The sequence below is a fragment of the Gymnogyps californianus genome, chromosome 8 (assembly GCF_018139145.2).
Source record: "Gymnogyps californianus isolate 813 chromosome 8, ASM1813914v2, whole genome shotgun sequence".
Lineage (NCBI taxonomy): Eukaryota > Metazoa > Chordata > Aves > Accipitriformes > Cathartidae > Gymnogyps > Gymnogyps californianus.
In genome coordinates, this window is record NC_059478.1 from 24339990 (window position 1) to 24367412 (window position 27423).

Consider the following 27423-nt stretch of genomic DNA (forward strand, 5'->3'; position numbering starts at 1 on the left):
GTGTTGTGCCTGCTGTGATTTTAATCCACTTTGGGGTTCTGGTCCGTATACCCCACAATTCGGAGTCTGAGCAGGTCAGAGAGGCAGCAGACCACAGAAAATCTGTGTTGGAGTGGTGTTTTGGTAAGAGTTTCAGGGCTGCTGCGTGTCCGTAGCATGACACCAAAGGAAATGCATATCAGGAGAAACATACAATGAAATTAAGGTTTTATTTAGGCATGAGGGACCGAGCGCAGTCTCTGAGGACGGTCATGAGCTCTTTCAGGTGGGTTGTGCTTACTTCCAAGGTTGTCCATTGGCACTTACCCATTTAAAAAGCATTTAGCACAACACGATCTGTGAAAATCACAGCCAGTCCCAGCCAAGGAAAGATCAGTATCCCTAGGCAGGCTCTGTCAAGCATTCAGCCTTGTCCACACTTCAAAGCATTTGCTGCTAAAGCCGTACTGTCAGCTCCCAATCCTCGACGGCTGCGGATTATCGACAACGCATGCTGGCCACGGGGGCACTTTTCCACGTTTCTAGCTGACCGGTCTGTGCTGGCAAAACTCCCTCGCGTGGGCCGGCCCTGGCGCCGGTCCAGTCCCGGGTTGCAGTGTGCTGCCAGACGTTTGCACAGTATCAAATTCTCCTTTGGCTTTGCTTACACACAGAAATGGTAGGAGTATAATTAGCTTGGTTAATACGTTCAATTGGGACATGCCTATTGTGTGTCACCATTCAGCGCCCGAAACCCATTAGCTCACTAGAGCACCCATTTACACAGGATTAATGCCCAGCGCTTCCGACTCCGCGCTAATCGCGCCTGCACGACCAGGCTGCACCGGCTCCAGGTGCCCCGCGGGCGGTGTGAAGGCCCCCGGGCTCCCCGTGCCACCGGCCCCGGGCCCAGCCGCCTTCGCCGGCCGCTCGGGGCGGGCCCCGGCACCCGCACCGGGACTGCACGCTGCAGCCTGCCATAGGTGACAGCAAACGGCTGCTGCGCGGGCGGGCGACGCTCCTGTCCCCGCTCGGCCGGTCCCTCCCGGCCTCTCCCCTGACCGCGGGGCTGCCGGTCCCGCCCCGGGCCGTTGTGCGGCCGTGCTGTCGCGCTGCCCTCGGGCCTGGGCTCTGCCCCCACCCCCGGCGAGCGTCGCTGGGCACCCGGGGGCGGGGGGGCGGGCGGGGCACGAGTGGGCCCGCCCGCCGTGACTGCCGTGGGGGCCCCGGCTGCCCCCAGCCCGGCCCGGCCTCCCCGGGAGCCTGGAGTAGGCCTGGGGCTCCCTAGCAACCGCCCCCTAGCGACTGCCTGCCGGCCCGGCCCTCGGCCCGCCCGCCTAGCAACCGCCCCGCTCCCGGCCTCCTGATTCGCTGGCCCGCCCCGGCCGGCCGTCGAATTCCTATTGGTTGTGAAGCGGGAGCGGGCAGCGATTGGCTGCGGCGGCGGAGGCGGGGCGGGCGGCGGAGGGGAAGGGGGCGGGCCGGGGCGGCAGGGCGGGGCTCGGGCGGTGGGGAACGGCCGCGGTGGCGTCGGCGGCCTGCCGGACTCATTGGGCGCGTGGTGCGGAGGGATACGGCGGCCGGGCGTTGGACCGGGGGGAGGGCGGAGGCGGCGAAGAAGAGGGACGCCCTGCTGACGTGAGCACGCCGGGCGGGAACTCGGACCCCTCCGCGTCGGAACGGGTTCGCCCCGACCGGGGGGGGGGAGGGGCGTGAATCGGTGGCGTTCTCCGCCGTGAGGCGGAAAGAGAGCCGTGGTCCTGACGGGCAGGCGCCCTCCGCCAATGGGGAGGCAGGGCTGGTGCGGACCCCGCGGCGATTGGCCGGCGGGCGGAGAGGGCGGGGCGTGCGCGCGCGACGGGGTCCGCCCGGAGCGGTGGGGCGGGGCGGCGTGGGGGAGGGGTGCGCGGGGTGACCCGCCCCCTCCCCCCCCCCCCCCCCCCGCCATACCCCCCACCCCCCCTCCTCCGTGCAGGGCCGGCCCGGCAACATGGCCTCGGAGCTGGAGAGCCTCAACCCCAGCGCGCGGATCATGACCTTCCGCCCCACCATGGAGCAGTTCCGGGACTTCAGCCGGTACATCGCCTACGTGGAGTCGCAGGGCGCCCACCGCGCCGGGCTGGCCAAGGTGCGACCCCCATCTCCCTCCGGGGCGGAGGCCGCGCCGCCCGGCCCCGGGCCGCGCACCGGGCTCGGCCCTCGTCTGCCGAGCGGGGCCGGGCCGCCTCCGCCCTTTGTTTACCCCGCAGCGGCGGTGGGGCGGGCGTGCCCCGGCCGGGGGTTTTCAGCCCGGCTTCCCCAAGTTTGATGCTTTCCCTGGCGGCGGCCGGCCCGGTGTGCCCGGCGGTTAACGCCTGCGTTTTGCTTCCTGCAGATAGTTCCTCCGAAGGAGTGGAAGCCGCGGCGGTGCTACGATGACATCGACGAGCTCGTCATCCCAGCGCCCATCCAGCAGGTGGTGACGGGGCAGTCCGGCCTCTTCACGCAGTACAACATCCAGAAGAAGGCCATGACGGTCCGCGAGTTCAGAAGAATCGCCAACAGCGACAAGTACGTCCGCGCCCGCGTCTCAGTGCAGATAGTTACTGTGGGAGTTCCTGTTGCCCGAATTCCCCGGGGCCAGGTCCTCGCTACGGACCGGTGCTGGTCGGAGGCGTGAACGTAACACCCTGAGGAGATGAGGTGTGCTTGTAAAAATGGCTGTGTGGATGGGGACCTTTGTCGCTTGTGTCATCTGGCAAGAGGATACGTAATGCTGGCAGAACTTTTTTGTTTCTGCTGTGGAGTCCCGTCTCTTTGTCCCCAGTAGCTAGATGGTCAAAATATTTACTGAGTAGAGTAGGAGAGAAAGGAATGTTCTTGACGTGAAAAAGGAGACAGGGAAGAGATCACTTTAAAAGGAGTTTAAGCAAAACAGCCTTTGAAATAACTATTTAGAAATAGCATTGGAATTGCCAGCTGCAGTCGGTCTGCTGGAGCTTATTTTATCTTGCAAGAGCAGTGAACATCAGATATCTTAGGATTCTGTTTCTCTAATAGAATAATTTAGTGAAAATTACTCTTTTGTGCTATATGTGTAATTTTCTGGAATATATATATACACACACACACATTAAATAGCTGTTCGAGTGTGAATTTGATCCCCCAGTGCTGCACGAAGAGGCCAGTATATAGTTAGCAGGGAATGGACATCAAGAGCAGATATTTTGTTGGTAAACTGAGCATGCTTGACCAGTTAATTAGCAGGTGAGTCTGGAAATGTTTGTTACTTTTACAACGGCAGAAAACTTTGGTTTTGGTTTTTTTTCAGGTTGTTCTTTGTATCACTTCTGGTTTTGACTACATCCTTCCTTGCTAAGTAGCGACAACTAGAAAGTGAAATTGTTCTGACCCGAGAGAAGTGCACAAAGCAAAAATGAAAGTAAACTGAGACATGGGGGAAGTAATTTTCTTCCTGATCCTTTGTTCCCAAGTCTCACAGGAACAGAGCTGTGGCTGCTGTCATTGCTGTTCTGGGAGTTAGGGGTCTGGCTGATAACATGCATTAGGTATTTTTATTGTAGCTTTCAGTTCTTTCAGTGGTGGAAAATGTTGGTTTAGACTTATCAAGTATCAAACTGCAAAGTCTTCAGTACCTTTGGTTTTTTTTTCAGGTACTGCACACCCCGCTACACAGACTTTGAAGACCTTGAGCGAAAATACTGGAAGAACCTTACATTCAATGCCCCCATCTACGGTGCTGATGTTAATGGCACACTTTATGACAAGGTAAGAAAACTGTTTTGGTTTTCAAGTAACGGTTATCCCTGTATATTGCATTCCATAAATACTAATGTAGCATTTGACTCTTAACTTTCAGAAGGAGTTAATGATAGTCTTAGCAGAGTTCCAGCTTCTGGAGTAGGCAGGAACACAATAAACCATATGTTTATAACATACTCTTCATTTAACCCAGATAGTTAAAGAAGGCCAATAGAGGTAGCGTTCTAAGGGACCTCTCTTAGCACTTCAGTGTAATACAGTCTAGTTCAAGAAAGCAAAAACAGCTGTTGTGTAAGTGTTGCTTTTATACTGCTTTGTCCTGAAAGGTTGGAAGTGTTGATCAGTGGACACATGCTGCTTTGGTATCCACTAGTGCATGTATTTTTGTGAGACAGCTCTGTAGCCATTATGTGTTAGGATGATAAACATTAGAAAAGTGTATGCATTCTACTTGCTAGTCTCCTAAATTATGATGATTTACTCTTTTAGAAGATGTTTGGAATGAAAAGTGTTTCTGTTCAAGAGGGCTCAGACATCAGCTCAAGCTCACGCTATTGTTCTCTGCTCTGTAAAGTCTGTAGCTTCATGATTATTTCTTCTTCCTAATAATGATGTTGGCTGATAACTTTTTTTCCCTCTGTAAAGAGAAACAATCTCTGTAAACAATCAGTATGTAAGCTAATACCATGCAAAACTTTTGTTTTAGGTGAACTAGCTCATGGTTTGAGCTGTGCCAGTAGATGATTTGTCTTGATGTGCTGTGTCACAAGCGTCTGATAGCTTTTGCAACTGTTGTCTTAGTTGTGTGGTTCTGTTCTTCGTAATGCTTCTTTAACGTGAGGCTTGTGTTTTCAGCATGTAGATGCGTGGAATATTGGCAGATTGAACACGATCCTGGATATCGTGGAGAATGAAAGTGGCATAACCATTGAAGGAGTGAATACTCCTTACCTGTATTTTGGCATGTGGAAAACTTCCTTTGCTTGGCATACCGAAGACATGGATCTCTACAGTATTAATTACTTGCATTTTGGGGAACCCAAGTCATGGTAAGTTTTTTCTAAGGAAGCTTCTAGATGTAGAAAAACAATACCATAAAATATTGGAGTCAAAGTTGTGAAGTCATGAGAGCTGACTAAAGGAATTATCATCCCTCTGATCTGGCACTGCAGTTGTATCTGATGGCAAGAACACTAGAAACCTGTAAGGAACTGCGAAGCAGTGCGTGTCCTCAGTGGCATTTGTTTGGTTAACTTCTAGAAAGTCCATTTATTGTCCTGAGGTAAAGAGTTCTTCAGAATTACAATATAGGGTGGATGCTCCCTGCTGCGATAGGGCCAGAACTTGGAAAACTTGCTTATGATTTCCTGAGGTTCTAAAATGACCATACAGAGGTAATACGCCTGTTGTTACACAGGCAGTAAGGGAACAGGCAATTTCTAACAGGCTTTGAAATGTAGCTATTTATCATAGATCTAAAAGCAGGCTAGTAGATCTTGCTGAGTGGTTCATCCAGTGCCTGAGCTTTCATGATTGTTTTCAGGGAAGGCTCCCAAATTTTTCTGTAGCATGGGTTGCATTTTAAGAGTGAATCATTCCCTTCTGTTCACAAATAAATTTCTCAAGCAACTTCAACAATTGTTTCCATGGCACTTTTGTTGGAAACTAATATTTTTGGCTGCCTTTTAATACAACTTTGAAGTAAAAAATAATAGCTAGTGTCATGTGACCAGTGAACAACCCCATGCAGTGGCAACAGCATGGGAACACGAAACAGAGTAGTTCAGTCAGATAAACCTTTTGGCCATTGCTTCTTTTACAGTAGCACGTGGAAGAAGTTAACTTTGCTGATACCTTAGTGTGATTTATTTAACAAGGAACTCCATCAAGAATATAGCACTCTATTCCAGAGCGAAAGCAAGCTAAGTAGGTGATTTTATTTACTGTAGTCAAACCGACTGGGAGTTTTGTGGTGCCCATAAAAAAGTGTGTACAGAGAGAGATATGTAGCCCTAAAGAGCACACTGCAAGTTGTGCTAATGTTAAAGACGTGGCATGGCATCTGACTTAGTCCCATCTTGGCCTGAGCAGCTGAAAGAGATGATGCCATTTCGTCTCTTGTTCTGTGTTCCTCCTTGCACTGACTATACTAGCGATTGCACAGCTGTGAACTGAGATGGGTCAGGAAGTGCTCTTCCCCTTCTTCTCACAATTAATGTTTTGCTGCACAGATCCGCTAATTAAATACATCAGACTTTTTACTTCCTTGACTGCTTAAGCAAAAGTCAGTGGAGGAGACGGTCAGCTTTTGGCTCTTGATTTTTCTTGGGATAGAGAGGTAGAAGTCCTTGATAAAGATTTTTAGCTTTATGTCATCGAACTTTGAAAGAGACAGTGTAGAGATGGAGGATTTTTTTTTTTTTTTTTTTTTTTTTTTTTTATTTTTAAAGTAATTCATGCCTTGATGCCTGTTCATGATTTCCGGGCAAACTTCGAGATTTTGTCACGTCACTTGAACTTAACAGACTTGTTCTTATGACTGCAGGTACTCTATCCCTCCAGAGCATGGGAAGCGACTGGAGAGACTTGCAAAAGGTAATCAGGCAATTCATGTCCTGCCTTTTGCGGAAGGTGGGATGGACAGCCGCAGTGGGTTTCAGCTCTTTCAGAGTACAACATGCCTGTAACATTTATGAGAGTACAGGCTGGCACAACTGAACTGATAATTTGCCTTTTAGAATATAGATTATATTACTTCTGAGTGTTTGTTTATAGTATACACACAAGAGAAATGTCACATTACAAATAATGTAGTTGTGGTCTGTCTAACCTTTAATGAGAAAATCCTTAACTATTGATTATTAGAACTGGAAGGCTATAGCCAAGGGAAGATCCTTCTATGTGCGGTCTTCCTTGTGCTCTCTCAAACTGACATCTGTTAAAGATAAATCTCCAGGAGTTGTCCTTTTTCTTCAGAATGCAAGCTAGCACACTTCAGATAAGGTGGTCCATACTTGTAGGCCCAGGGGAAAATACTGTGTAGACAGTAACTTTTCCTAAAAATTACTGAAAAATAATTTAATTCACAGCAGAACGGTAACATTTCTCTTTGCCTTTATTTTAAACAGGTTTCTTTCCAGGAAGTGCCCAAAGCTGTGAAGCTTTTCTCCGTCACAAGATGACTCTCATCTCTCCATCAATTCTGAAGAAATACGGCATCCCATTTGATAAGGTGCAGAAAAGTAATCACGGTTATACCAGCTCAGTCAAGAGGTTCATGCAGCCCTGTCTCATCTTTAACAGCAGCCAGCAGCAGATACTTAGAGAGGAAAATAGGAACAGGGAGGGTATAAGGCAATCCTTTCCCACTGTACCTCTGTTTATCCAGCAGTTGGGGCCTGAAAGTTTGAGACAGAAAAATCTGTCGGGGACTATTAAAAACAAAGGCTCTGTCTTCTGTGATTTTTTTTTTTTTTTTAACTTAAAACTGTACACAACATCCTGTGTTAGATTAACTTCACTGCTGAGCTTTGTATTCAGTGGAGAGAGATTGTTCTTTTGTGTCAGACTTGTCCCCTGCTAATTTCATTTGTTGTGGTCTGCTTCCTCAATAGAAAATATGGCTTGTTCCCTATTAATTTTTTTTCATTATGTTCATAACTTTATAGACTTCCTTACTTTCTCAGGCGATAACCAGCCACCCCCACTCCCCACGCACGCACATTGAAGATCTAGTCTTTGAGTCCTTATTCAGAAGTACTGTCACATCTGTGTGGGCAGCTGAAGGGTTTTCTTGTCATAAACCTGTGTTAGACAGTGGGGAAATGCTGAAGAGCAGCAGTGGAGGGCTGACTGAGAGCTGTACTTGAATATGAACAGCAAAAGAAAACAGTAGTACATTTCCAAGTTGTGTGTGGATAGAAATTTTACTTGGCCTTAGATACTGTTCAGCCACACCTGTAGCGGATACAGATAAGTACCTTGATGACCTTCAGATTGCTTGTCACAGAGTATTTCATATGTATAACCACTTCTGTACTATTTTGACCAGTTGTGTTGTGTTTTAGTAAAAAACTGTTGAGTGTTGCTTTCCATTAAACGGATACTTTACTTAAGTAGGAGAATAGTGAAGGTAAGGATCAAGTCTATTTATTGCAGCAAGTAGCTCCAACCACTCTCTGTGGATGGGGGTTTCAGATACACTGCACAAGGGGTACGGGAGCTCCTTTTATTCAGACCCACCAAGCAGACTCTTAAGTTTGAATAACAATGTGGTGTCTCAATTGTCTTCTAGGTGACACAGGAGGCTGGAGAGTTCATGATAACCTTTCCTTATAGCTATCATGCTGGCTTTAATCATGGCTTTAACTGTGCTGAATCTACCAACTTTGCTACTCTTCGATGGATTGAGTATGGGAAGCAGTCTGTACTGGTAAGTGGTCTGTTGCCATCCTATTGTGTACAAATAACCTGATGCTCTGCTGCTCATTAAGCCCCCAGTGTTTATTCTAAGGGAGTGAATTCAGTGCTTTGCCCATTTAAGATGTAATGTTTGCTTTCTGATGTAGTAACAATGTCCAGTCAGCCTCCTGTTTCATGTCCTTGTTTCAACTATGGATAGCATATAATGTGTTTTTTAGCTTTGTGTATATCAAGTGAGGCTTCAAAGAAAAGCAGGGGACTGGTTGTCTTTCCAAAGATGGAAGGGTGTGCTTGGTGGTCAGAACTCATCAGTATTTTGTCTGATATTTTAACCATTATTTATTGACCATTTAGCCTGGAAGTATGACTTTGGTAACTTAAGTCACTTATCAAAATAAGTATCTTGCCTGAACCTTTAGACTGGATCGTGTTATACCCGTGTAGAGGTGCCTTACAAACACAGGTTATGTTTTCAGAAGTTACACTGAGGTGAATGCTTTGAAGGACTAGTTGTAGCCATGCCCGGATGAGGGGAACCTCTACTGCTTTGGGTAGGCCCAGAGTTTATATGGGTCCAACTTCCTCATTATAGTCTCTGGGTTTGCTGGCTGTTTTTGCGTGAGCTTTATTTTAAAGCAGTCAGCTTCTACCAGCAACTCTGTAAATAGGCTCGTGAGCTTTCTTTCTTAGTTATTGTGATAACATCTGGGTTTCTGTTTCGTCGTTTTTGCTTGCTTTTCTGCCCAGTTTTTAGTAACTTAATATATGACCTTTTGATTTCCTGGGAAAGAGTCTTGAGAGGTCTGAGGCTCAATTACGTGTAACACTGGGATTTTTTTTCTTCAGTTAAGCTCCTGAAAGCAAAGTCATATAGGAATGCAGAGTAGAATTGTTGAGTATGTAGCCTTACTCAAATATTTTCTGTGACTTCAGTGCTCGTGTCGGAAGGACATGGTGAAGATCTCCATGGATGTGTTTGTGAGGAAGTACCAGCCAGATCGTTACAAGCTTTGGAAAGCTGGGAAGGATGTGACTGTCATTGACCATGCTCTTCCAACCCCAGAGGCCGCAGAGTTCCTTAAAGGGGATCTCATGCAAAAAGTCAAGAATGGAAAACAGTGTGCTGAGGAAATGGAAACAGGAGAGATGTGTAAAGAGGAGGTGGACGGGGATGAGACGAAAAGGTAGTGCTTTATATAGTCCTCTCCTTTTCTATTGGATTAGTAGCAATTGGACCCAGCTGCAATTGAATATTTGCCATTCTGATAGAACAATAGCAGTCAGAGTCAGCAGTAATCTGTTTTCTTGGGAATAGGGTTTACTCTTAATTTTTTTTACTGTTTGAGACCACATTGATAACGGTCTGTGATAGACAGGAAGTGCATCAGCTTGGAAGGTAGTTCATCTTTGGATAGACATTCAAAGCCTGGATTGGAAATGTGCACCATACGCTAGGAGGCCAGAAGAAAAAGGGGGTGTATTGGGATCATGGGACAGTACTTGCTAGCAAATTCAGGTACTACCAGTGCTGCAAGGTGCGACATCGGTGTGCAGTTCCTGGTTGCTGAAGGTGGAGAGGCTAATCATCTTACATCTTGCAGTTAAATCTTTTTCAGCCAGTGTCAGCTACTATTCCTAAAGCTGTCTTTGGTGGTGGTTTTGTTGTTGTTGTTTTGGGTTTTGTTTGGGGTTTTTTTGTTTAAGGTAAAGAATGCCTGGCTAGAACATAACTGCCTAATGCATGATTAACAGATGCTGAGGAGTCATCCCTAAGGATTACTGACTCTGCTTCTGTAAAGGCAAAGAAAACACTGCAGAATAATTTGGAAACTATTAGGCTTGTCAGATACTGTCTCATAAAACACTGATCCAAACCAGGCTGTATTTTGTGCATCCAGACAGAAATTCAACATGCTTACGTGTTTGGTAACCTGACATATGGATTTGCCTTCTGCAGCATCCCCAAGCATCGCATAGGAACAAAAAGGCACAGAGTCTGCCTGGAAGTGCCTCAGGAGGTGAGTGAGAGCGAGGCCTTCCCCAAGGAGGAGCTGAGCTCCACGCAGTATGAAGCGGACACAGCAGAGCCTTGTGAGAGACCTACAAGTGAACTTGTGCAGCATGGTGAACAAAGGCTCAAGCTTCCAGGTAACTGTGTGTCAAGCTTTATCCTGGTATGAGGGGACAGGGTATTATTGTTCAGGGAGAGAAGCTGCTAGAGCTGAATCTGGGGCACTCTTTCATATGATGCTAGTCGGTAGGATGTTGTCCAAAAAAGCAAACACTAGTTTGTCAGAGCCATGGCAAGCACTTCAGAAATTTACTGTCATGAGACATTACTGTTTGATTTTTCAAGACCAAAGAGTGCATCTAGAACAATTTTAGGTTGTGCCCTTTAGTTAAATTTTTCTGACACTTCTGCCACTGGTTTGAGTAAATGAAATAATCACAGCTTGAATTGTCAGTTTTTGTGGCCTATCTGTAGATAACTCCCCAGTGATAATTATATAAAAAATGTTGGGGGAGAGCAAAGGTCTAGGCAGCCATCCTGTAGCTGCTTCAATGACTGACTGACCAGGTGGGTCACGGGGATGTTGCCTTTCAGCTGAATTAAAGAGAACAGGAAGTATTGCATGAGACTTGCTTAAGAAATTGGTGTTTCTAGCTTTTGATTTTTGCTCTTTTTATTTTCCCTGCCTGCATACAGAAATGTATTGGATGCCTCAGTAGTCTAAGGTCCTCTGTATTCCTGTTGTGTAATGTGACCTTTTTATAGATATTGCTTAGTAAAACATATGCGCACTTCCTGGTGGTGTGGGTCTGGTATGCTGTATAGATGTTTTATTTGTAATTTTGTAATAAGTAGGCTGGAGGAAAATTAATGTGGCTTGTAATGGGTCCGTTATCCTTGCTTTTAAGGGAGAAGCAAGGAGCCTATGGAACAATATAAGAACAGGGCAAACATATGGGATGCTTCCCTCTAGAATTCTGTTTTGCAGCCCTTTGCAGCTTGTATTTAATAATCTATTAGTTTGTGGGGGTTTATTTTTCTTTTATTAAGTCTCTCATGAACCTCTGTAACCTCTCACCCACAGCATCATGTGGCCGGGAGTTGGGCTGTTTAGCTACACTGTATAAAGGATCATCTCTGTCTGTTTTTTTTTAACTCACTGTCTGCTGGTTTTGTTTGGTAAACCATAGTTCTTGTACTGGAAGAGAGAATGAGCAGATGCTTTTATTCTCTCTCTCTCTCTCTCTCTCTCTCTCTCTCTCTCTCTCTCTCTCTCTCTCTCTCTCTCTCTCTCAGCCACCCATGATTTTATAGGTGTTTGAATTAATGATCTACTCTTTACATGACTTAATGTCACTTTGTTGTGTGTAGTAGTTTGCTTTCCTGTTTGGCTTTGTGCAAATGGTTGCACAAATGTTCTCCCTGCTGCCCAGACTTTAGAAAAAGTCAGTATATCCTTTCTTCTAGATCGTGTGGACTCAGCCAAATTTGAAGAACTGAAAACGGTGAAGCTTGAGGAGGAAGAAGAGGAAGAACAAGAAGCAGCTGCATTGGATCTCTCCATTTCACATGCTTCAAATTCCACTTCAGTGTTGCCAACTTCAAAGCAGAGTGCAACGTCCAGTGTTCAGTCCAGCTCGCCTGCGTATTCTGGTTCTTCAGACTCTGAATCAACTGATCTCTTGGCAAAACGAACTCTTCCTGGGCCAGCTGGGGTGCTTACAGTCCATAGCTATGCTAAAGGGGATGCCAGTGGATCTGACAATGAACAGACTTCAGGAAAGAAAGCCAGTGCTACCGCCAGTGTGAATGAGCAAGAACTGGCAGAGGTATGAATGGCAAGAGTACTGAAAGCTTAAGGGCTGTATTACGTGGTCATGGATTTGCTGTGGCAAAACATCCTATCTGTGCAGATTATGTTTTCGTTCCATTGGTGTTTGTGTAGTAGGTTGCTTAGTTGTTAACGTGTTTTTTAATACCTATGGGTTTTGCTAAACAAACAAGAATTAAGATGAAAGTCTTATACTCTTGCTTCTTCTAGAAAACAAGGAGATTCCTTGTTTTGAGAACTTCTCTAAATTATTTAAGTGCTTTAAGGGAAAGGGTAGCTTGGTGGTTTTGACATGGTAGTGTTACAGGCTGATTCAGGTCCTTTTATAGTAATAGACACCTATTTGTACCTAAAATGAATCTAGTTCAATCCAGCCTTTATTACGAGCACATTAATATGTTTGAGGGGGTTTTTTAATATAGAATCGCATACATGTGTACATCTGTGTGTCCCTTTTAAAAAAAGAAATGATGGAACAAAAATTATTGGTTGGCAGAATGTAAATCTGAGTGTTTAAGAACTGCCAATGAATGGTTTATTAGACAACCCAAGAAAAGGCTTTAATAGTTAAAATCTTACCTGGTGGTGTCTTACCTGGTGCCTTTTCAAATTATTTTGTTTCCCTCTTTAAATCTGTGTTTAGAGAGTGGGGGGGCCAATAACAATTATGCCTTCAAAATTCAGGAATTACAGAACAGCAAATGGGCAAATCTGTTGATAATTAAGCTGAAACTGAGAAAGAGTTCTCATGGATATTTAAACTAAAGAAATTCTGTTGCTGATACTGTCTCCATTGCATACTTCATACAGGGAAAAGGTGAAATTTTGAATGGGTGTAGATCCTTTTCCCCAGTATTGTGTATTTTGAAACATTTTCCATCAGATGGTAACTGGGAATCCCAGTTTACATTTGAATAAAAGCATTTCTGTTTCTTAGAAGTCTTGTATTCAACTCCTGTGTAGGAGATCAGAGATAATGATTGTTATGCTCTCTTCTGGCTTCTTTTATGAAAAGAAGAGATTTAGAAAGATGTAAGATGCATTTAATCTAAGATTTGCTTCGGCTTTTAAAGGAATAACAGATTAAAAAAAAAAGGGGGGGGGGTGTTCTTATCTACTGGGAGACGTCCTGGGCTGTTAAAATCATTGCCTTATTGCCTTGCTTGTCAGGTTAGTAGTAATTTTGTCAGTGTCGCTTGTTTTTACATAAGGCTAAGGGAAGAGGAAATACCCGTTGTTATAGTCTCCTTCTTCCAGTCTGTCTGGAAAGACATCAGTGCAAGTAATAAGCAGAGAGGGTGAAAATTTCCGTCATTTAAAATAAGCCTGTTAGTTTGAGATGCCAATACATTCTGTAATTTTTTTTTATTTTATTATTTTTTATTTTTAAAGTTGTAATTTTTAAGTTGACACACAAACTGAGGATTTGTCCAGAATTCATGAGACTTCTTATCGTGGCTCTTCTAAGTTGAACCATTCAACTTGTCTTTCTTTGTTTCTGTCTTTTACACGATTCTTATATAAACAGACTTGCATGAAAACCTACACTGGGACCTGTGAAAAGTCTCTATTCTAATGGCTCAACAGAGCTAGTACAGCTCTATCTGGTTTTCCCTAGCAAAAGTGCTGCAAGCAGTTCTTTCAAAAACTTAGCTAGTTTAGGGTTGAAGTTAGTTTGTTAGAAATAGTCATGGAAGCATTTGTGCATTTTGTGGAGGTTTCTTTAAGTTCAAAATAAATTCCTTTACAAATAACGTCAAAAGGACACGTGCTAATTGACTGCTGAATTGCTTCTCCTTGTCCAGGTAGCAAAGGAGTACATAAGATCAATGAAGGAGAGTAAGAAGTCCAAGGGTCGTCGCCAGCCGTTGAGCAAGCTCCCACGCCATCACCCGCTCTTGGTTAAAGACTGCATTAGTGATGATGGTAAGTAAGCCTTGTGCTCTTTGGGAAACTGTAGAGAGGGTCTCAGCTTCTGTGGACAGTGTGGGGTATTCCATTAAGTAACTGGCAATAAACAGGAGTCAGCAAGTGAAACCTCTGCATGCTAGACAAGGTGCGTGTATATTTTTTTTTTTTTTTTTTTTTTTTTGTGCTTGCATCATTAAACTTTTCTCTCAAATGGTGTCTTCTTTCTTTCCTGTTCCATTCTTTGGGAAGTCACAACTCTGAAAGGAAAATTAAACCGGTACCAGAGACTGTTGCATAATTGCATCTGCCTTAGAGCATTCCAGTAATTGATGTAAATATTCACGATTTAAAAAAAAAAAAACAACACCAGATTCTTTGGCTGACAGCCTTAGTCTTGACATAATTTGGAGCTGGTGCTGTTCTCACCCAATAAGCCTGTCTTGTGTCTGCATGGTTGCTTGGTTAGTAGAAGCCTCTTAAAAAGGAGACTGAGTTACTGGTTCCCGTCACCCTTCTGTCAATTTGATTTCTGGCAGTCTTTCTTTCATCTCCATTCATAACTTCTTGCCTTATTTAGTTTCATTTGCAAGAAGGGTATCTATAAAGGGACACATAATCACTGAGTTAATGATCCCTTATCGCAGAGGCATCAGAGCAACTAACTCCTGAAGAAGAGGCTGAGGAGACAGAAGCATGGGCCAAGCCACTTAGCCAGCTGTGGCAGAATCGGCCACCAAATTTTGAGGCTGAAAAAGAATACAATCGGACCATGGCTCAGCAGTCTCCTTACTGCGCTGTTTGTATGCTCTTCCAGACGTATCAGGTATGTGGACCAAGTCTGTTAATATTATCATAGAGATAACTGAATAGGTTGCCGCTGTGATGCGTAGTCTTAAAAATGTGATTTTACATATTGCCAGTTAACAAAAGCTGTGTCAGTGTTGCAGTCTTCACAAGGAATTGTTCCAGGAGAGCACAACTGGGTGAACCTCAGCACGCCTGTGATGGACTGCCTGTGGGTTCCCAGGGACTCACTCGGCTGTTCAGCAGAAGCTTTTGTGTTCTGTGGCTTTTGCTCGAATCACAGAATGGAGCTTGAATGTTGCTGGAGCTGACTATAAAATCCCATTTCTCTTTTCCAGGCTGACACCTTCACTTGTACACTTTTTTAAAAAACACTTTAAGTCCACTCATAGCACATGATCTTTGGGGAGCTGGTAAGGAAGAAAACATTTTACTTAAAAGGATTTAGGGTTGTGTTTGTGGATGGCATAGATAGAAAGCTGTCTTTTCTTGGAGTATATCCATATTGACAGTAGCTATGGCATGTGAAAATGTGCTTTAACAAAGTGCGGCTGTAGCAATGCATAGCTTGGGATGGGTTGCAGAACCCCTTTGTCATGTTGACTAAATGCTTAGGCAGGAGTCCCACACTGAATTTTTTGCTGTGCCTAAGCTATGTAATTTTAAGGTAGCTTGAACAGTTGTCTTGACTGCACGTTCAACATACAACTTAGAGATAGTTTGTTCCTTCCCATACACTAAGCGTATTTGATTCATTTGAGATCACTGTATGATTATTGTGGCCCTAGAAACATGTTCACCAAAGTTTTGGAAATAAAGACCTCAAATTTTTTTTGAGAGTTTGTTGCATGTAGTTCCTAACTTCCATGAAAACCATAGACCATAGTTTCTGTTCAATCTTGCTGTTTCTGTCTGGGAGTAGGTTCTTGTTAGGACTGGAAATTCTACATAGAAGCTACATAGTACATGGGGATTTCACTAGTGCTGACAGTGTATAAAGTTAACAATTTGAGGACAGTTTAAGTTCTGTTAGCTTCTTTTTTGAGTTCTAAATGCTTTTAAGCAGAAAACTCTAGCTGCAGGTTTTCAAATGTCTGTCTGCACCAGGCAGTGAAGCAGAAACTCTTCCAAGATTTGAGCTGTGGTTAGGGTCTTTGTTCCAACTTCAGAAAGTCTATAGCAAGTCTGGGAACTCACTTCAGTTACCCATTAAAAAAAAATTGGCACAAAATGCCAGACAAATACTCACTTTTCCTTTGTGAAGAAGAAAAGTATCTAGCTGCTTGGAAAAAAAAAGTCGCATTTTCTTCAACTTTGTTATAGATTTCCCTCAGTCATTTAGTCTTTTGCTTGATGTGCTATGTTCAGTGTAAATCAGTAAGTTTTACAGAATCTGAATAAACAAGACTTATTGAAAACATATCCGTTTCCTTCCAACGGTGATCCTTACCTGGACTTCTTTTTCCTACCTTTTGATGCACTGTGGGAGGAACAGTGCAGCTTCATTCTGCTACTGCAATTTCTGCTAATAATATTTTTAAAAGATTAGGCAAGCTACTTTTCTGGTGGTCTATGAGGTACGAAAGATGGTTTGAAACATTTCTTCAAAGAGAAAGATTCATTTCTATGTAGCGGTTAAGAAGGATAACTTGAATGGAACCATATCTCTGTAAACTTTACATGTAATTGCTGTTTGGTTTGACATTGGTTTAGATGAATAAATTACAAAAGGTTAGCCTGAAAGTCTCCTGAGCTTTAACTGGGAAACTACATTTTTAGTCTGCTTATTTCCCAGGACAAATTAGTTTCAAAGCCCATTAGATTTGTTCAGAACTACACTAGGAAAAAATAATGGGGATTGCAGTAGGTATCTATTTGTGTGATCATAATCCTCCCATGTTGAGGTAAGATAAATGTACAATGTTGTATAGCAGCATTATGATCCTCTGTATTAGGGGGTGGGGGAATGCAGCAGAGGTGTTGCCCATAGAACACGAGGTGGGCTTGGTGATTCCATCTCTTCTGTCAGAAGAGAGGCAGTTTGATGTGTATCTTGTTGCTCATTAGAGGGATGCAGTTCAGACCTTATGTTTAGCCATTTGAGTAGAAAATAATTTCATTCTGAAGCTGCAGTAGCTGAGGATTTTATAAACTAACTATATTTTCACCTAACCTACTAACTCTTTAATCTTTCAGCACCTTCATTCTTTCTTTAAACTGGATTTATGTATGGAATAATGGGTGAGTAAAGATGATGTGAGAAACTTGTAAAACTTAAATTCCCTGTCGTGTTCTTACAGGCAGAGTGTGGAGGCAACAGTCAAAACTCTGGAGTAACTCCAGCTGCTGTGGATGGGAAGATCCGAACCAAACCCCTGATTCCTGAAATGTGCTTTACTACAACTGGCTGCAGCACTGACGTCAATCTTTCAACCCCCTACTTAGAGGAAGATGGAACCAGCGTACTTATCACCTGCAAGAACTGCCATGTCTGTGTTCATGCGAGTGAGTGCATGTAGACTTAACCCTAAACTCTGGTGTTCTCTGTAGTAAGCCTGTACATCATAGCAAGCCTCTGCCAGTCTGTTTAATGTGCAAATAGATCAAGTTCAGCCCTTATCTGAACGGTATATACTTGAGTGCTGGCCGTTGAAATATGGAGTTGGCTGCATGGATAACTTCAAATATACAGCATCATCCTGAGGCTCACTGATTTTTAATTCCTGCTTTACTTCTGGGCCCTCGGGGAACGGGTCTGGGTTTAGGTAAGCTCTTAAGTGAGATGTGTCTGTTCTAGGTTGTTATGGCGTATCCCCTGACAAGGCCACTGAAGACTGGATGTGCTCCAGGTGTACAGAAAATGCCTTAGAAGAGGTAAAGTTTCTCCTAAGATTCTCACAGATGGAGTCTGGTACATCTGGGAACTTGGCTACAAAGTTCATTTCCATAGTGTTTGGGTTTTTTTTTTTTTTTTTTTAATTTTATTCTCTCCTGTGAAAAGAAGGCAATTTAGAGAATGTTTAGGAGCTGGTCTCTTGTATTTTGGTGGTTTTTAAGCCATAGTGATTAGTCCTTTTAACTAGTGCAAAGCTGCTGAGCTCACTTGAGTCATAGGGAAGATGTTCTGCATGAATGTGGGAATAGCTCCGTTGTCTGTCTTAATTTATGGTAGCTACTATTTCTAAAACAGAAAGTAACTTCTGTTAATAACTAGGGAGGTGTGCACATGTGAAGAAGGCAAGAACGGGATTCCCTCAAAAAACTATACAGACTCTAGATCAGCAGACCAGGTCAACCTTTCGAATTGTATTTGCTTGTGTTTGTTCCAGATCCTTTTACGCATCCTCAAAGGATGTAGGGTATTGCGGTTGTAAAAGGAACTCATAACAAACAAGTTGAACAAGTCTTCAGTGGTAGGTCTGCTTGCCTTCAACAGACGTGGAGTCTGTATTTGTTGCCCTGAGGGCAGCAGTTTTTGAGAGCTAAAGGGCTGATCTGTACAAGGTAGTCAGCTCTCTTCTGACAGTGAAACCATTTTCTACCTCTGGACGTGCATTTTGAGGAGGAAGTTCTTAAGCAAGTGTACTGCTCTGGACTTCACTCTTTCAGCTAATACTTTCTTCCTTGTGCCAGGACTGCTGTTTGTGCTCATTACGAGGAGGAGCACTGCAGAGAGCCAATGATGACAAGTGAGTGTTCCAGATTTTTTGGTCTTAAGGGAGAAGCTCAATTCCTAGGTAGCTGAGCGTAAGCTAGTAAAACCAATGTCTGCATTTGGTGTAACGAAGTGACCAACAACACCTTTCACACTTTGTGTTACTGGGGGGGCTGTGGTAAAGTGTGTTTATTGTGTTCACGTGCAGCAATCATCATCTCTTCAGGTAATGCCTCACTCTCATTCTGTTGACAGCAGCTGTTAATTGCTTTGCATTTTATAGTGCAGAGGTGTAATGTACTGCATAAAAATAGGGCTCCTGGTGAGATAACAACATCACTCAGTACCTTCTCACAGAGGATTTTGATTTCTCCATGTAATGTGTGGTGGCGATGGAGACAAAGGACATAGCTTTAAGTAGCACAGCATGTTGAAATTCAGAGTACCTCTGCAGCAGGTATACTGCATACAACTGCATGTCCTCTGTCCTTTGGTGTGGTGGATCGTCTGAAGTTATTTGATGCAAAGTAGCAGTGGGACAGACTTGTAGCACCATGAAGTAACTGAAACTTGGCCTCCAGAAATTTTGTGGACGTCAAATGGAGCCTCAACCTCTTGGTCACAGTCTCAAAAGTAATTCAGTAGTGACTGAGTAGTTGCTATGGGTCAGGTTTGTGAAGGAATAAACCTATCAGACGGGCTTTTATAATGCAGGTGTGCAACCAGCACAAGCCACACTAAATTGCTCTCCTGTTAAGCCTGTTAGTAGTAGATTGGAAGTGTGAAGAAGTCTTGGGTTTGCCCCACATGTGCCCTGTTACTAGCAGTAGGAAGGAATATTACACTGCTAATTCTCGGAGGCTATTTATCATGGTTTATATGGCAGACTTCAACAGAACTGTATTTATTTAAACTCCAAAGCGTTCTCTGTCGACCTAATGCATATTAGTTTCTTTTTCCACTCTTCTGTCCTGACAGGTGGGTTCATGTGATGTGTGCTGTAGCTGTACTGGAGGCAAAATTTGTGAACATTGCAGAGAGGAGTCCTGTAGATGTTGGCAAAATCCCCCTGCAACGCTTCAGACTGGTAAGGATCACCTGTGCTTCACTGGTGTGGTTTCAAAGTGTCTCTCCAGTCTGTTCAGAATCTGCGAGACTTTGCTTATTCCTTCAAACCCAAGTCATCTCCTCTCCAGACTGAACAATTTGATCTGCTCTGTTCTTTGTATGGGAAATGACAACTGTCCCTGTTGCCATTTTTTGAACCTTTTCCTGTTCTAGTGTATGTTTATTCAGATGAGGAGCCAGCAAGGGGGGCACAGTTTTCAGTATGTGGCAAATGACATTTATACAGTGGTGTAATGGTGATACTTGTTTTGTTTGTTGTTTTCCTGATCCCTAGTATTTAACTTGCTTTATTGACTGCTGTTGAGCACTGAGATGCTTCATGATATGCGAGGCATTTGTATAATGGGTGAATGTCTTCAGGAAGAAAGCAACTGTACTTAGCTCTTCTAACAGCTCAGTGTTGAGGGGAAGATGATTTTTTTACTGCTTTGCATATGCTAGTGCATTACAGATAACATTCTTTTCCTACAACAGCCCATCAGGCCTGACCCAAGTGTAATTGGGTCACTGGTGGTAGTGATAGAATTTTAACTGTTACTTCTGTGGTCTTTGCCCATTATTCTAATCTTGTTGCTTGTTTTTGTGTAACTTAATAGCCAAGTGCTGAAAGGCCCTGTTGACTTCGGAGCATTGTAGGCTGATTTAATCCAGGATCTCCTGTTGCTAGCATCCTTGGGTCGCATGCTTTGTGCATGTTGAGCTGGTAGATATTTAATGTACATTTTTTGTCTATGGGTTTAATCTGAATTTATGGATTATTGCCTTGTCATAAACTAGAACTGGTAGCCTTCTGCTTCTTTTTAATCAGAAAGTAGCAGTGCTCTCGCAGAGAGTAAATGGCACAGTATCAGACTCTTAGACCAGCTAGCCCTTTGTGTGGGGTAAAAGCTAGTGCCAACCAATAACCTCTAGTTTCCTGGCCGCAGAAATGCATCTTCTGCAAGAAACGAAGAAAGAGAATTGCAGGTTGCTGTGTACAGTGCTCCCATGGTCGGTGTCCCACATCCTTTCATGTCAGCTGTGCCCAGGCAGCAGGAGTCATGATGCAGCCTGATGACTGGCCATTTGTTGTCTTTATTACCTGCTTCAGGCATAAGATTCCATCTCAGGCAGAGGTGAGTAGGTGTGTGATTCCCAGGATTTGAACTGCAGTATCTTGGAGGGACTGAAAAGTTTTAGATTGTGTGATTCTTTTAAAACTTCATTGAAGACTTGGCCCTCTCACAATGTTCGGTATAACCTAACAGTGTTGGTCTCGGATTCTGATCTCAACCTTGCTGCTGCTCTGAGTGATCTTAGTCAGGTCCTTTATTGTATTTTGGTTTGCAGCCCAGAAGGACTGAGAGCATTACATCCCTCCTGTGGCTGTTGTAATGAGGAATAATAGTGGGGTTTATGCTGTGATACTTAATATGCAGGAGTTAGTGCTGGGACTCCAGCAGGCTGCATAACTGGTCATAGAATTTCATATTTAAGTGATTGATTAGTTTATAAAGATCTCATGTAGCCCTTTTAGCCATCAAAACCACAACAATCTATTAGAGGATATTTACTGTAAAGGCCTTGCATTGCTCTGAAGAATGAGAGCTTAGTAAACAAAGTAAATTAAGGACAGCGGCATCTAACAGATTAAGCTTTAAGCATTTGAAATTCCAGAGGCAGAACTTTTCTAAAAATGGTGCTGATGGTGTCTTGAGTAGTTACTCACCTGAACTAAAATATTTTGCTTCCTTGTCTGCCAGCACTGGAGCTATAGTCCTCAACACATTCTTTATTGAGTCATTGTGTGAAAAGTGATTTTTTTTTTTTTTTTTTTTTTTTTTTTTTCCTCTTCTCAGCGAGCTAAGGCTGCACTCCAGGATCTGTCACCCGGACAGATAGTCATCAGCAAGCACAAGAATGGTCGCTTCTATCAATGTGAAGTGGTCAGCCTTGCAAAGGAGACTTTCTACGAGGTCAACTTTGATGATGGTTCCTTCAGCGATAACCTGTATCCAGAGGACATTGTGGTACGTTATGCAGTGGGAGTCTGGCTCCGGTAGAGGGCACATGATGCGAGTCAATTCTTGCTGCTGCAGAGCAGACACACCAGGGGATTTGGTAATTGTTCCAACCCTAGGTCGTGTTGTGGCTGAGATGTGCTGCAAGATGGCCTTAGGGGTGTTACGTGAGACTGACTTAACTGAGGGCACATAGGAACAGGTGTAACAGGGAGTGCAGCTAATCTTTGGCTGCTTAGCAAGGGTAGGTCTGAAGGAAAACTTGCTGATACTTGCATACCATTTCTACCTGAAGTACTTTGAAGTTGGGCCCACTGTTGGGATTTAAATACAGTTTACATAGATGGCTGTCTCTCAGCCTAGTTCTTCTCTCTTCCTAGTTCTTCTACTCTTCTGGAGTAATTGTTGGGGTGATGTGCAGTGTGACTGGGATGGAATCCCTGGTGGTTTGCTGAATCTTTACGTAAGGAAGTTGCTTACCCTTCTCCTTGTCTCTCCCACCTTCCTCCTTTATGCTGTAGAGTCGAGACTGTCTTCAGTTAGGTCCCCCTGCTGAAGGGGAAGTTGTGCAGGTGAGATGGACAGATGGACAAGTTTATGGAGCCAAGTTTGTTGCATCACATGCCATCCAGATGTACCAGGTACAGAATTGTTGCCTGAAAATTCATCATTCATAACAAACTGATCATGTTAACAGGGCTGTTACTAAAGCCAGCAGACCTATAGGGGAGTCATGCTTAAACACTTCAGGGGAAGTTACTCAGTGTTGTCAGCAATGCCAGATGCTGGTAACAGTTGCTGGAGTTAAGAGCAAAGTGGTTGCTTGCAGCTCTACTTACATCTGGCTACCTACTTGAAAGTGTCAGCTTCTGAAAAATTGCTGGTCTGCAGTTCTTCGGCAGACTCTGTTCCTGTAGCTTAAACTACTTAAAATAAGTTTGGTTTTGCTTTTCTCTGTTTAGTAAGAGTGCATCATGCCTTGCACTCTTCCAAAGGGATGAATGTTCAGGCCATATTAAAGTGACCAGCCAGGCTGTCTTGTCAGGTGTTACAAGAATATCCCAAAACTTGCTGGGCTACTTTTACTGTCATGGGATTGGTGAGGTTTTGGTTAAAGTCTGTTACAGTGTGCATACCTGCATGTGTATCTTATAAAATTCAAGTGGTAGAAGATTATTTCATGACAGGCCTCTGTGGGGAGGAGAAGGCAAGTTCTGGGTAGCTGTGGGAGGATTCTAACTTCTGAGACTTCCAGCAGAACAACTTCTGTTTTTCTTCTAGGTGGAATTTGAAGATGGGTCACAGCTGATGGTGAAAAGGGATGATGTGTATACTCTTGAAGAGGAGCTTCCTAAGAGAGTGAAGTCAAGGCTGGTAGGTAAACGGGGTGCAAACTTCTACTAAAGAAGGTCGTTTAACTTACTTTGTCCTTGAACAGCAAGCTGAGTGCATGGCAGCAAAAGGTTACAATCTGATGCTCTCCTCAGTCGTCGTGAAGCTTGGTAGTTGATCAGGCTACAAAAGCAAAGTTCTGTCTCGCTCTGGAGAGACTTTCATTCTCCTTCTGCAGAGACGGGAGTTTATGGCATAGAGTCACTGTTTGGGACAGCACATTAATACTCTTTCATGCCTGTGTTCTTAAGTTTCATTGTCTATTCCCATTGCAAAGAATGGCCAAGTTCCTTCAGTTACCCTTTGTCCTGAAAAGCTCTTAGTACGGTAGCATCAAGAGAGCTGGCCATATTTTAAAGTTGTAAAATAATTCAGGTGGGAAAGGACCTCTGCAGGTCTCTGCTCCAGACATCTGTTCCAAGCAGAGGTAACTTCGAAGTCAGACAGGGTTGCTCAGGGCTCTCTCCAGTCAAGTTTTGATTATCTCCAGAGATGGAGATCCCATAGCCCCTTTGGGTCCCTGCTCTGTTGCTTTATGCTTCCTGCTATAAAAAACGTAACTATAGACAGCATGCTAGGATATCTTGCTTTACAGCGTGACCATGCACACCCTAATGCAGAAGCTGTTGGCAGGCACACAGAATGTTAGAGGTTTAAGAAAGAATGTGTCATAGCTGAATCCTGTGACCAGGTGTTTAAACATGCCTGCTCCATAAGGCACAAAATGTACTAGACTGCTTAGAAGTTGGAACAGATGAGTGTGTTTATTCCTTTAAGAAAGTGATTGTGAACTTAAATTAGCTATTCAGTTAAATTTGAAACCTGTGATTCTTTAGATCTCTGATTACAGTTCACTTAAACCTATCCCCAGACTTTTAAATCCAGTTTCTTAAATATTTTTCTTCTTGTGTTTGGTCAGTTTTTGAGAAAGGCTGAATGTTCCCAAGTGTCCTGACTTGGTTCTTTCTTACATGCAGTAGGAGGATGTGGAGGCAGGGATTTGATCTGTGTTCTAGTGACTAATTCTGGTTTTTTCTCTTAGTCAATAGCTTCAGATATGCGCTTCACAGAGATCTTCGCAGAGAAAGAGGTCAGACAAGAGAGGAAGAGACAAAGAGTGATCAATTCACGCTACCGTGAAGATTACATTGAACCTGCGTTGTACCGGGCCATCATGGAGTAAGCGCTGCCTGTGGCAGAGGAAGAAGATGCCCACCTCCCCCAAGGATTTAAATGCTCCAGTACAACAGGCCATATTTGGATGCTTCGAATCCAGGGTTTTTTTGTTTTGTTTTTTAAGGAAGCTAAAAAGCTGATGCTCTGCAGTAGCTGAAAGGCAGCTGTTGGATAGTGAAACAGATCCTATTTGCTGAAGCTGATGCCTGCAGACTCCTGGTCTGAAGTTGGGTCCTTACTGAATAAGCCAGCTTGGGGGTGTTGCTTTCATCTCGTCGAGCAGTCTTGCTTTTTTATTAGAGACAATTTTGACAGGTGGCAAACTCTTCTGGGAGTTGTAGCCAGGAATCTTGGCAGCTGCAGAATAGTACGGTCTATTGTTTTAATTGAATAATGTTCCTGATTTTGGGAGTCTCCCTGGTGACCACACCTGGGCTTGAGCAGGCAGTATTACTGGTGCTTGAAATTGAACCTCTTTTTGTATTTATATCCATCTTTTTGTCACAAGCAGCTTCAGTCTCTTGTTTCTTAGCACCTCCTTTCTGAGGGTCGAGCTGTAGGCTGTTCAGATCCAAGCAGACAGGAGGTGCTTGTGTGAACAGGCAAAATGTGAAATTGAATCCTATAGGACAAATTATTTAACCCTCCATTTAATATTTTTGTTCTGATACTTGTTTTGACTTACTTAATCATAAGTTTAACTGTAATAGTATGTGCCTCAGAATCAATGAAATCTGTCTGGAGCCCTGCGCAGTGCAGCCTTCTAACAAGAATAGGCATTCAGCTCCCACTAGACATTCAGCTCCCAAAGAGTTTCTTTTGAGTTTCTCCCCACCCCCTCTAAGGCAATAATGACCAAAGGGACAGAGTCCTGACTCTCCCTTCTTGAAATCCAAGCATCACAGTATTGGGGATGACAGGGCAGCGGTATCTGAAGCAGTGCAGTACCTCTTCTGTGGCAGCACTGTCTGTCGTGTGGCTGCAGGCTTTTGCTTACAACAGCTAATATTGGGTCTGAGACAGATAAAGCATGCACTGAACTGTATGTATTACTGAAAGGCTGTGCAATGCTCTTCTGAAGCAGGAGTGCTGCTGTGTTGCTGTCTGGCAAAGGTTACCGCAGCATTTTTATAGACTATTAGTAGGGCACATCTCAGTTGTGTTGGGGAGAACTTGCTACCCCAGCAATAGGAAGCTGAGTTAAGCTGGGTAGTAGGTGTACCCAAAAGATGTGCCAACTTGCTCCTAGTAATTTAAGCATTAACACACCACAGTAGGAGCCATGTAAATACATGTTCCTTTCCCATTCTGTAGGAAAGGGATTTTAGGCTGTGGAGCAGATGGGCCACCTTCTTTTTGCATGGAATGATGGGGTGACTTTTCCTGCTGGAGAAAACTATAGTTACGTGTTCTCCAGAAACAGTTCAGAAGGAGAATTTTCTAGTGAAACAGACCTAATGCATCCCTGCTTCTATAGGGACATGGCAATGTGTCTGCAAAGTCTGGATTTATAACTTTTTTCCTTTTGTTACATAGGAACGCTATAAACCAAACTCTTCTGAAACCCCGGTGCATCGATTTGTGATTAGCAATAAAATGTAGTATTGTGTAGTGATACAACTCTTGATCAGAAAAGAAATAAACTACAACTTTTATAAAGAAAATCTTACTTATCCCTACATTTTTATAGGGTCAGGAGACTGATATGAGTAGCAAAGATTTGCACAACCACTGTTTTGCATAGAGGTATTCTGTCCCATTTTTGTGGTGGAATACCTTGTTCATCAGTATTGGAAGGCTTAAACAGATTCTGAAAGGAGATAGTGGCTTTCCTTTGTGGGTTTTTTCTTTTTCCCATGTCCAAAACTCCTGGTCTCAGGGTATTAAATCGCTTTCTGATGAAGGGGATAGTTGGCTTGATAAAACTAGGATCTGTGAAGACTGGGGTCTAGTAGCTGCAGTTACTCTGGTCTAGGCAATGGGAACGAAATTGCACTTTGACGTCTTAGCTTGTACATAAGCCTCTCTGAAGTGACGTACTGTGAGCAAACGTGGAGAAGAGCTGGCAGGGCCTTAACAAACTTGCCTCTGTTCTGTCAGCGTATCTTAAGATTTGGTATTAACTTCTCGTAGGCTGAACACTACCTGTATATTACTGAAAAACATACTCATTTTATCATCTGCCATTCTCCCTCCAGAGAAAAGGTGCCTGTGTTCAGGCTTGCTTTCCAAAACTGCCATGTAACTTAAATGCACCTTTTAGGTGCCACGTGCTACCTGTGCTGCAAACACCTGGCTCAACAGCTTCATCCTAAAATGATGACCTAGTACAAAACAGCTGGATTTGTTTGGAGTGCTGTTGTTCAACTGCAGCAGGTTTTGCCACCCGCCTGTAACAGTATTGAGTGACTTTCAAGAGCTCCTATGCCTAGTATTTGTTCTGGAAGAGGAGCTTTGTTATGCTGCATTTTCTGCGGGCTCCAGGTTTGCTCTTGTCAGTTGGCTGCACTGTGTTGGAAACCGCTGCCATCCTGCACTCTGAGACAAAGGGCCTTCCCAATTTTCCTGTCAGTTCTTGTGCTGCATTGTTCAAATGTGAGCATACTTTACATACTGCAGTGACTGACCTGCGTTTTGGCTTCTCTCCGTGAGCTTAAAATTGGTGACCCTGATGTTTGAGGGGTCTATATTATTTGACTTTGCAAAAACAATTGGTTTTATGGCTTGAAGTATAGCAGGTAGCAATAAAAGCCCTTTACAGAGCAGCTGTCTCAAAGGTACATATGCTTTCCGTTACCTGTACTTTGGTCTTGACTGATAATAATTTTCTCCAGTGGTTTGTTTTTGGAAGTGTATTTATCCCTGTTACAGTATCATTCCAGTGAGGGCAAGGTGCTGCCAGAGTGTCATGGCTAGGCAGGTGCTTCTTGAATGTGTTCAGTAGGAAATCACGCTCAATATGCCCCACGGGAGCTCTGATGGCCCTTCGTTAGGTCCATTGCATGTGATGCTGCAGGCAGTAGACCTCCTCACTTCACTTTTCATGAAGCTTCCATCTGTGACTGGTTCAGGTTGGACCCTTAAAAAGCATTTTTAGTATAAACAAATAGTGGCTTGCCCTTAATTCAGGATGATCTTGGCAAGCCAGTGATTACTTTTTATAATGTTTAAAAAAGTGACTGTATTCTTTGTAAAGCACCTGATTCCAGTAATGTTTCTGCCTGTGGCTGGACTTTTAGGAGACCTCTTTCTCCATCAGCAGACCCCTCGGATGACCAGAGACAGTACTGTCAGTAGTAGGACCCATTCTCCTTGCTCCTTCTCTCTCTTCCCAGTGTTTTGAGCTGGGTTG

The 27423-nt window shown here is 43.8% G+C and overlaps 1 protein-coding gene across 2 annotated transcripts; it reads left to right on the top strand.

The window, feature by feature from the left end:
- Positions 1-1963: 1963 nt before the first annotated feature.
- Positions 1964-26836, top strand: KDM4A (lysine demethylase 4A). 2 transcript variants are annotated; one of them, XM_050900550.1, is made up of 21 exons: positions 1964-2107; positions 2354-2529; positions 3633-3747; positions 4597-4790; positions 6287-6336; positions 6870-6973; positions 8036-8173; positions 9097-9347; positions 10121-10311; positions 11642-12003; positions 13811-13931; positions 14561-14739; positions 17021-17225; positions 17518-17594; positions 18354-18409; positions 19354-19462; positions 20430-20618; positions 21342-21512; positions 22025-22144; positions 22785-22877; positions 23938-26836. In XM_050900550.1, exons 1-21 carry the CDS (start codon positions 1970-1972, stop codon positions 24076-24078), a joined length of 3180 nt encoding a protein of 1059 aa, XP_050756507.1. In that variant the 5' UTR covers positions 1964-1969; the 3' UTR covers positions 24079-26836. The 2 variants fall into 2 exon arrangements, with proteins under 2 accessions (XP_050756507.1, XP_050756508.1); XM_050900551.1 differs by having other exon boundaries at positions 10121-10287.
- The last annotated feature ends 587 nt before the right edge of the window (positions 26837-27423 follow it).

Bases quoted from the DNA above. Each gene is read 5' to 3' on its own strand.
- KDM4A (XM_050900550.1), top strand. From the start codon at position 1,970: ATGGCCTCGGAGCTGGAGAGCCTCAACCCCAGCGCGCGGATCATGACC. The intron at 2,530-3,632 runs GTACGTCCGCGC...TTTTTTTTTCAG, and splicing joins AGAATCGCCAACAGCGACAA to GTACTGCACACCCCGCTACA. The intron at 17,595-18,353 runs GTAAAGTTTCTC...TCCTTGTGCCAG, and splicing joins CAGAAAATGCCTTAGAAGAG to GACTGCTGTTTGTGCTCATT.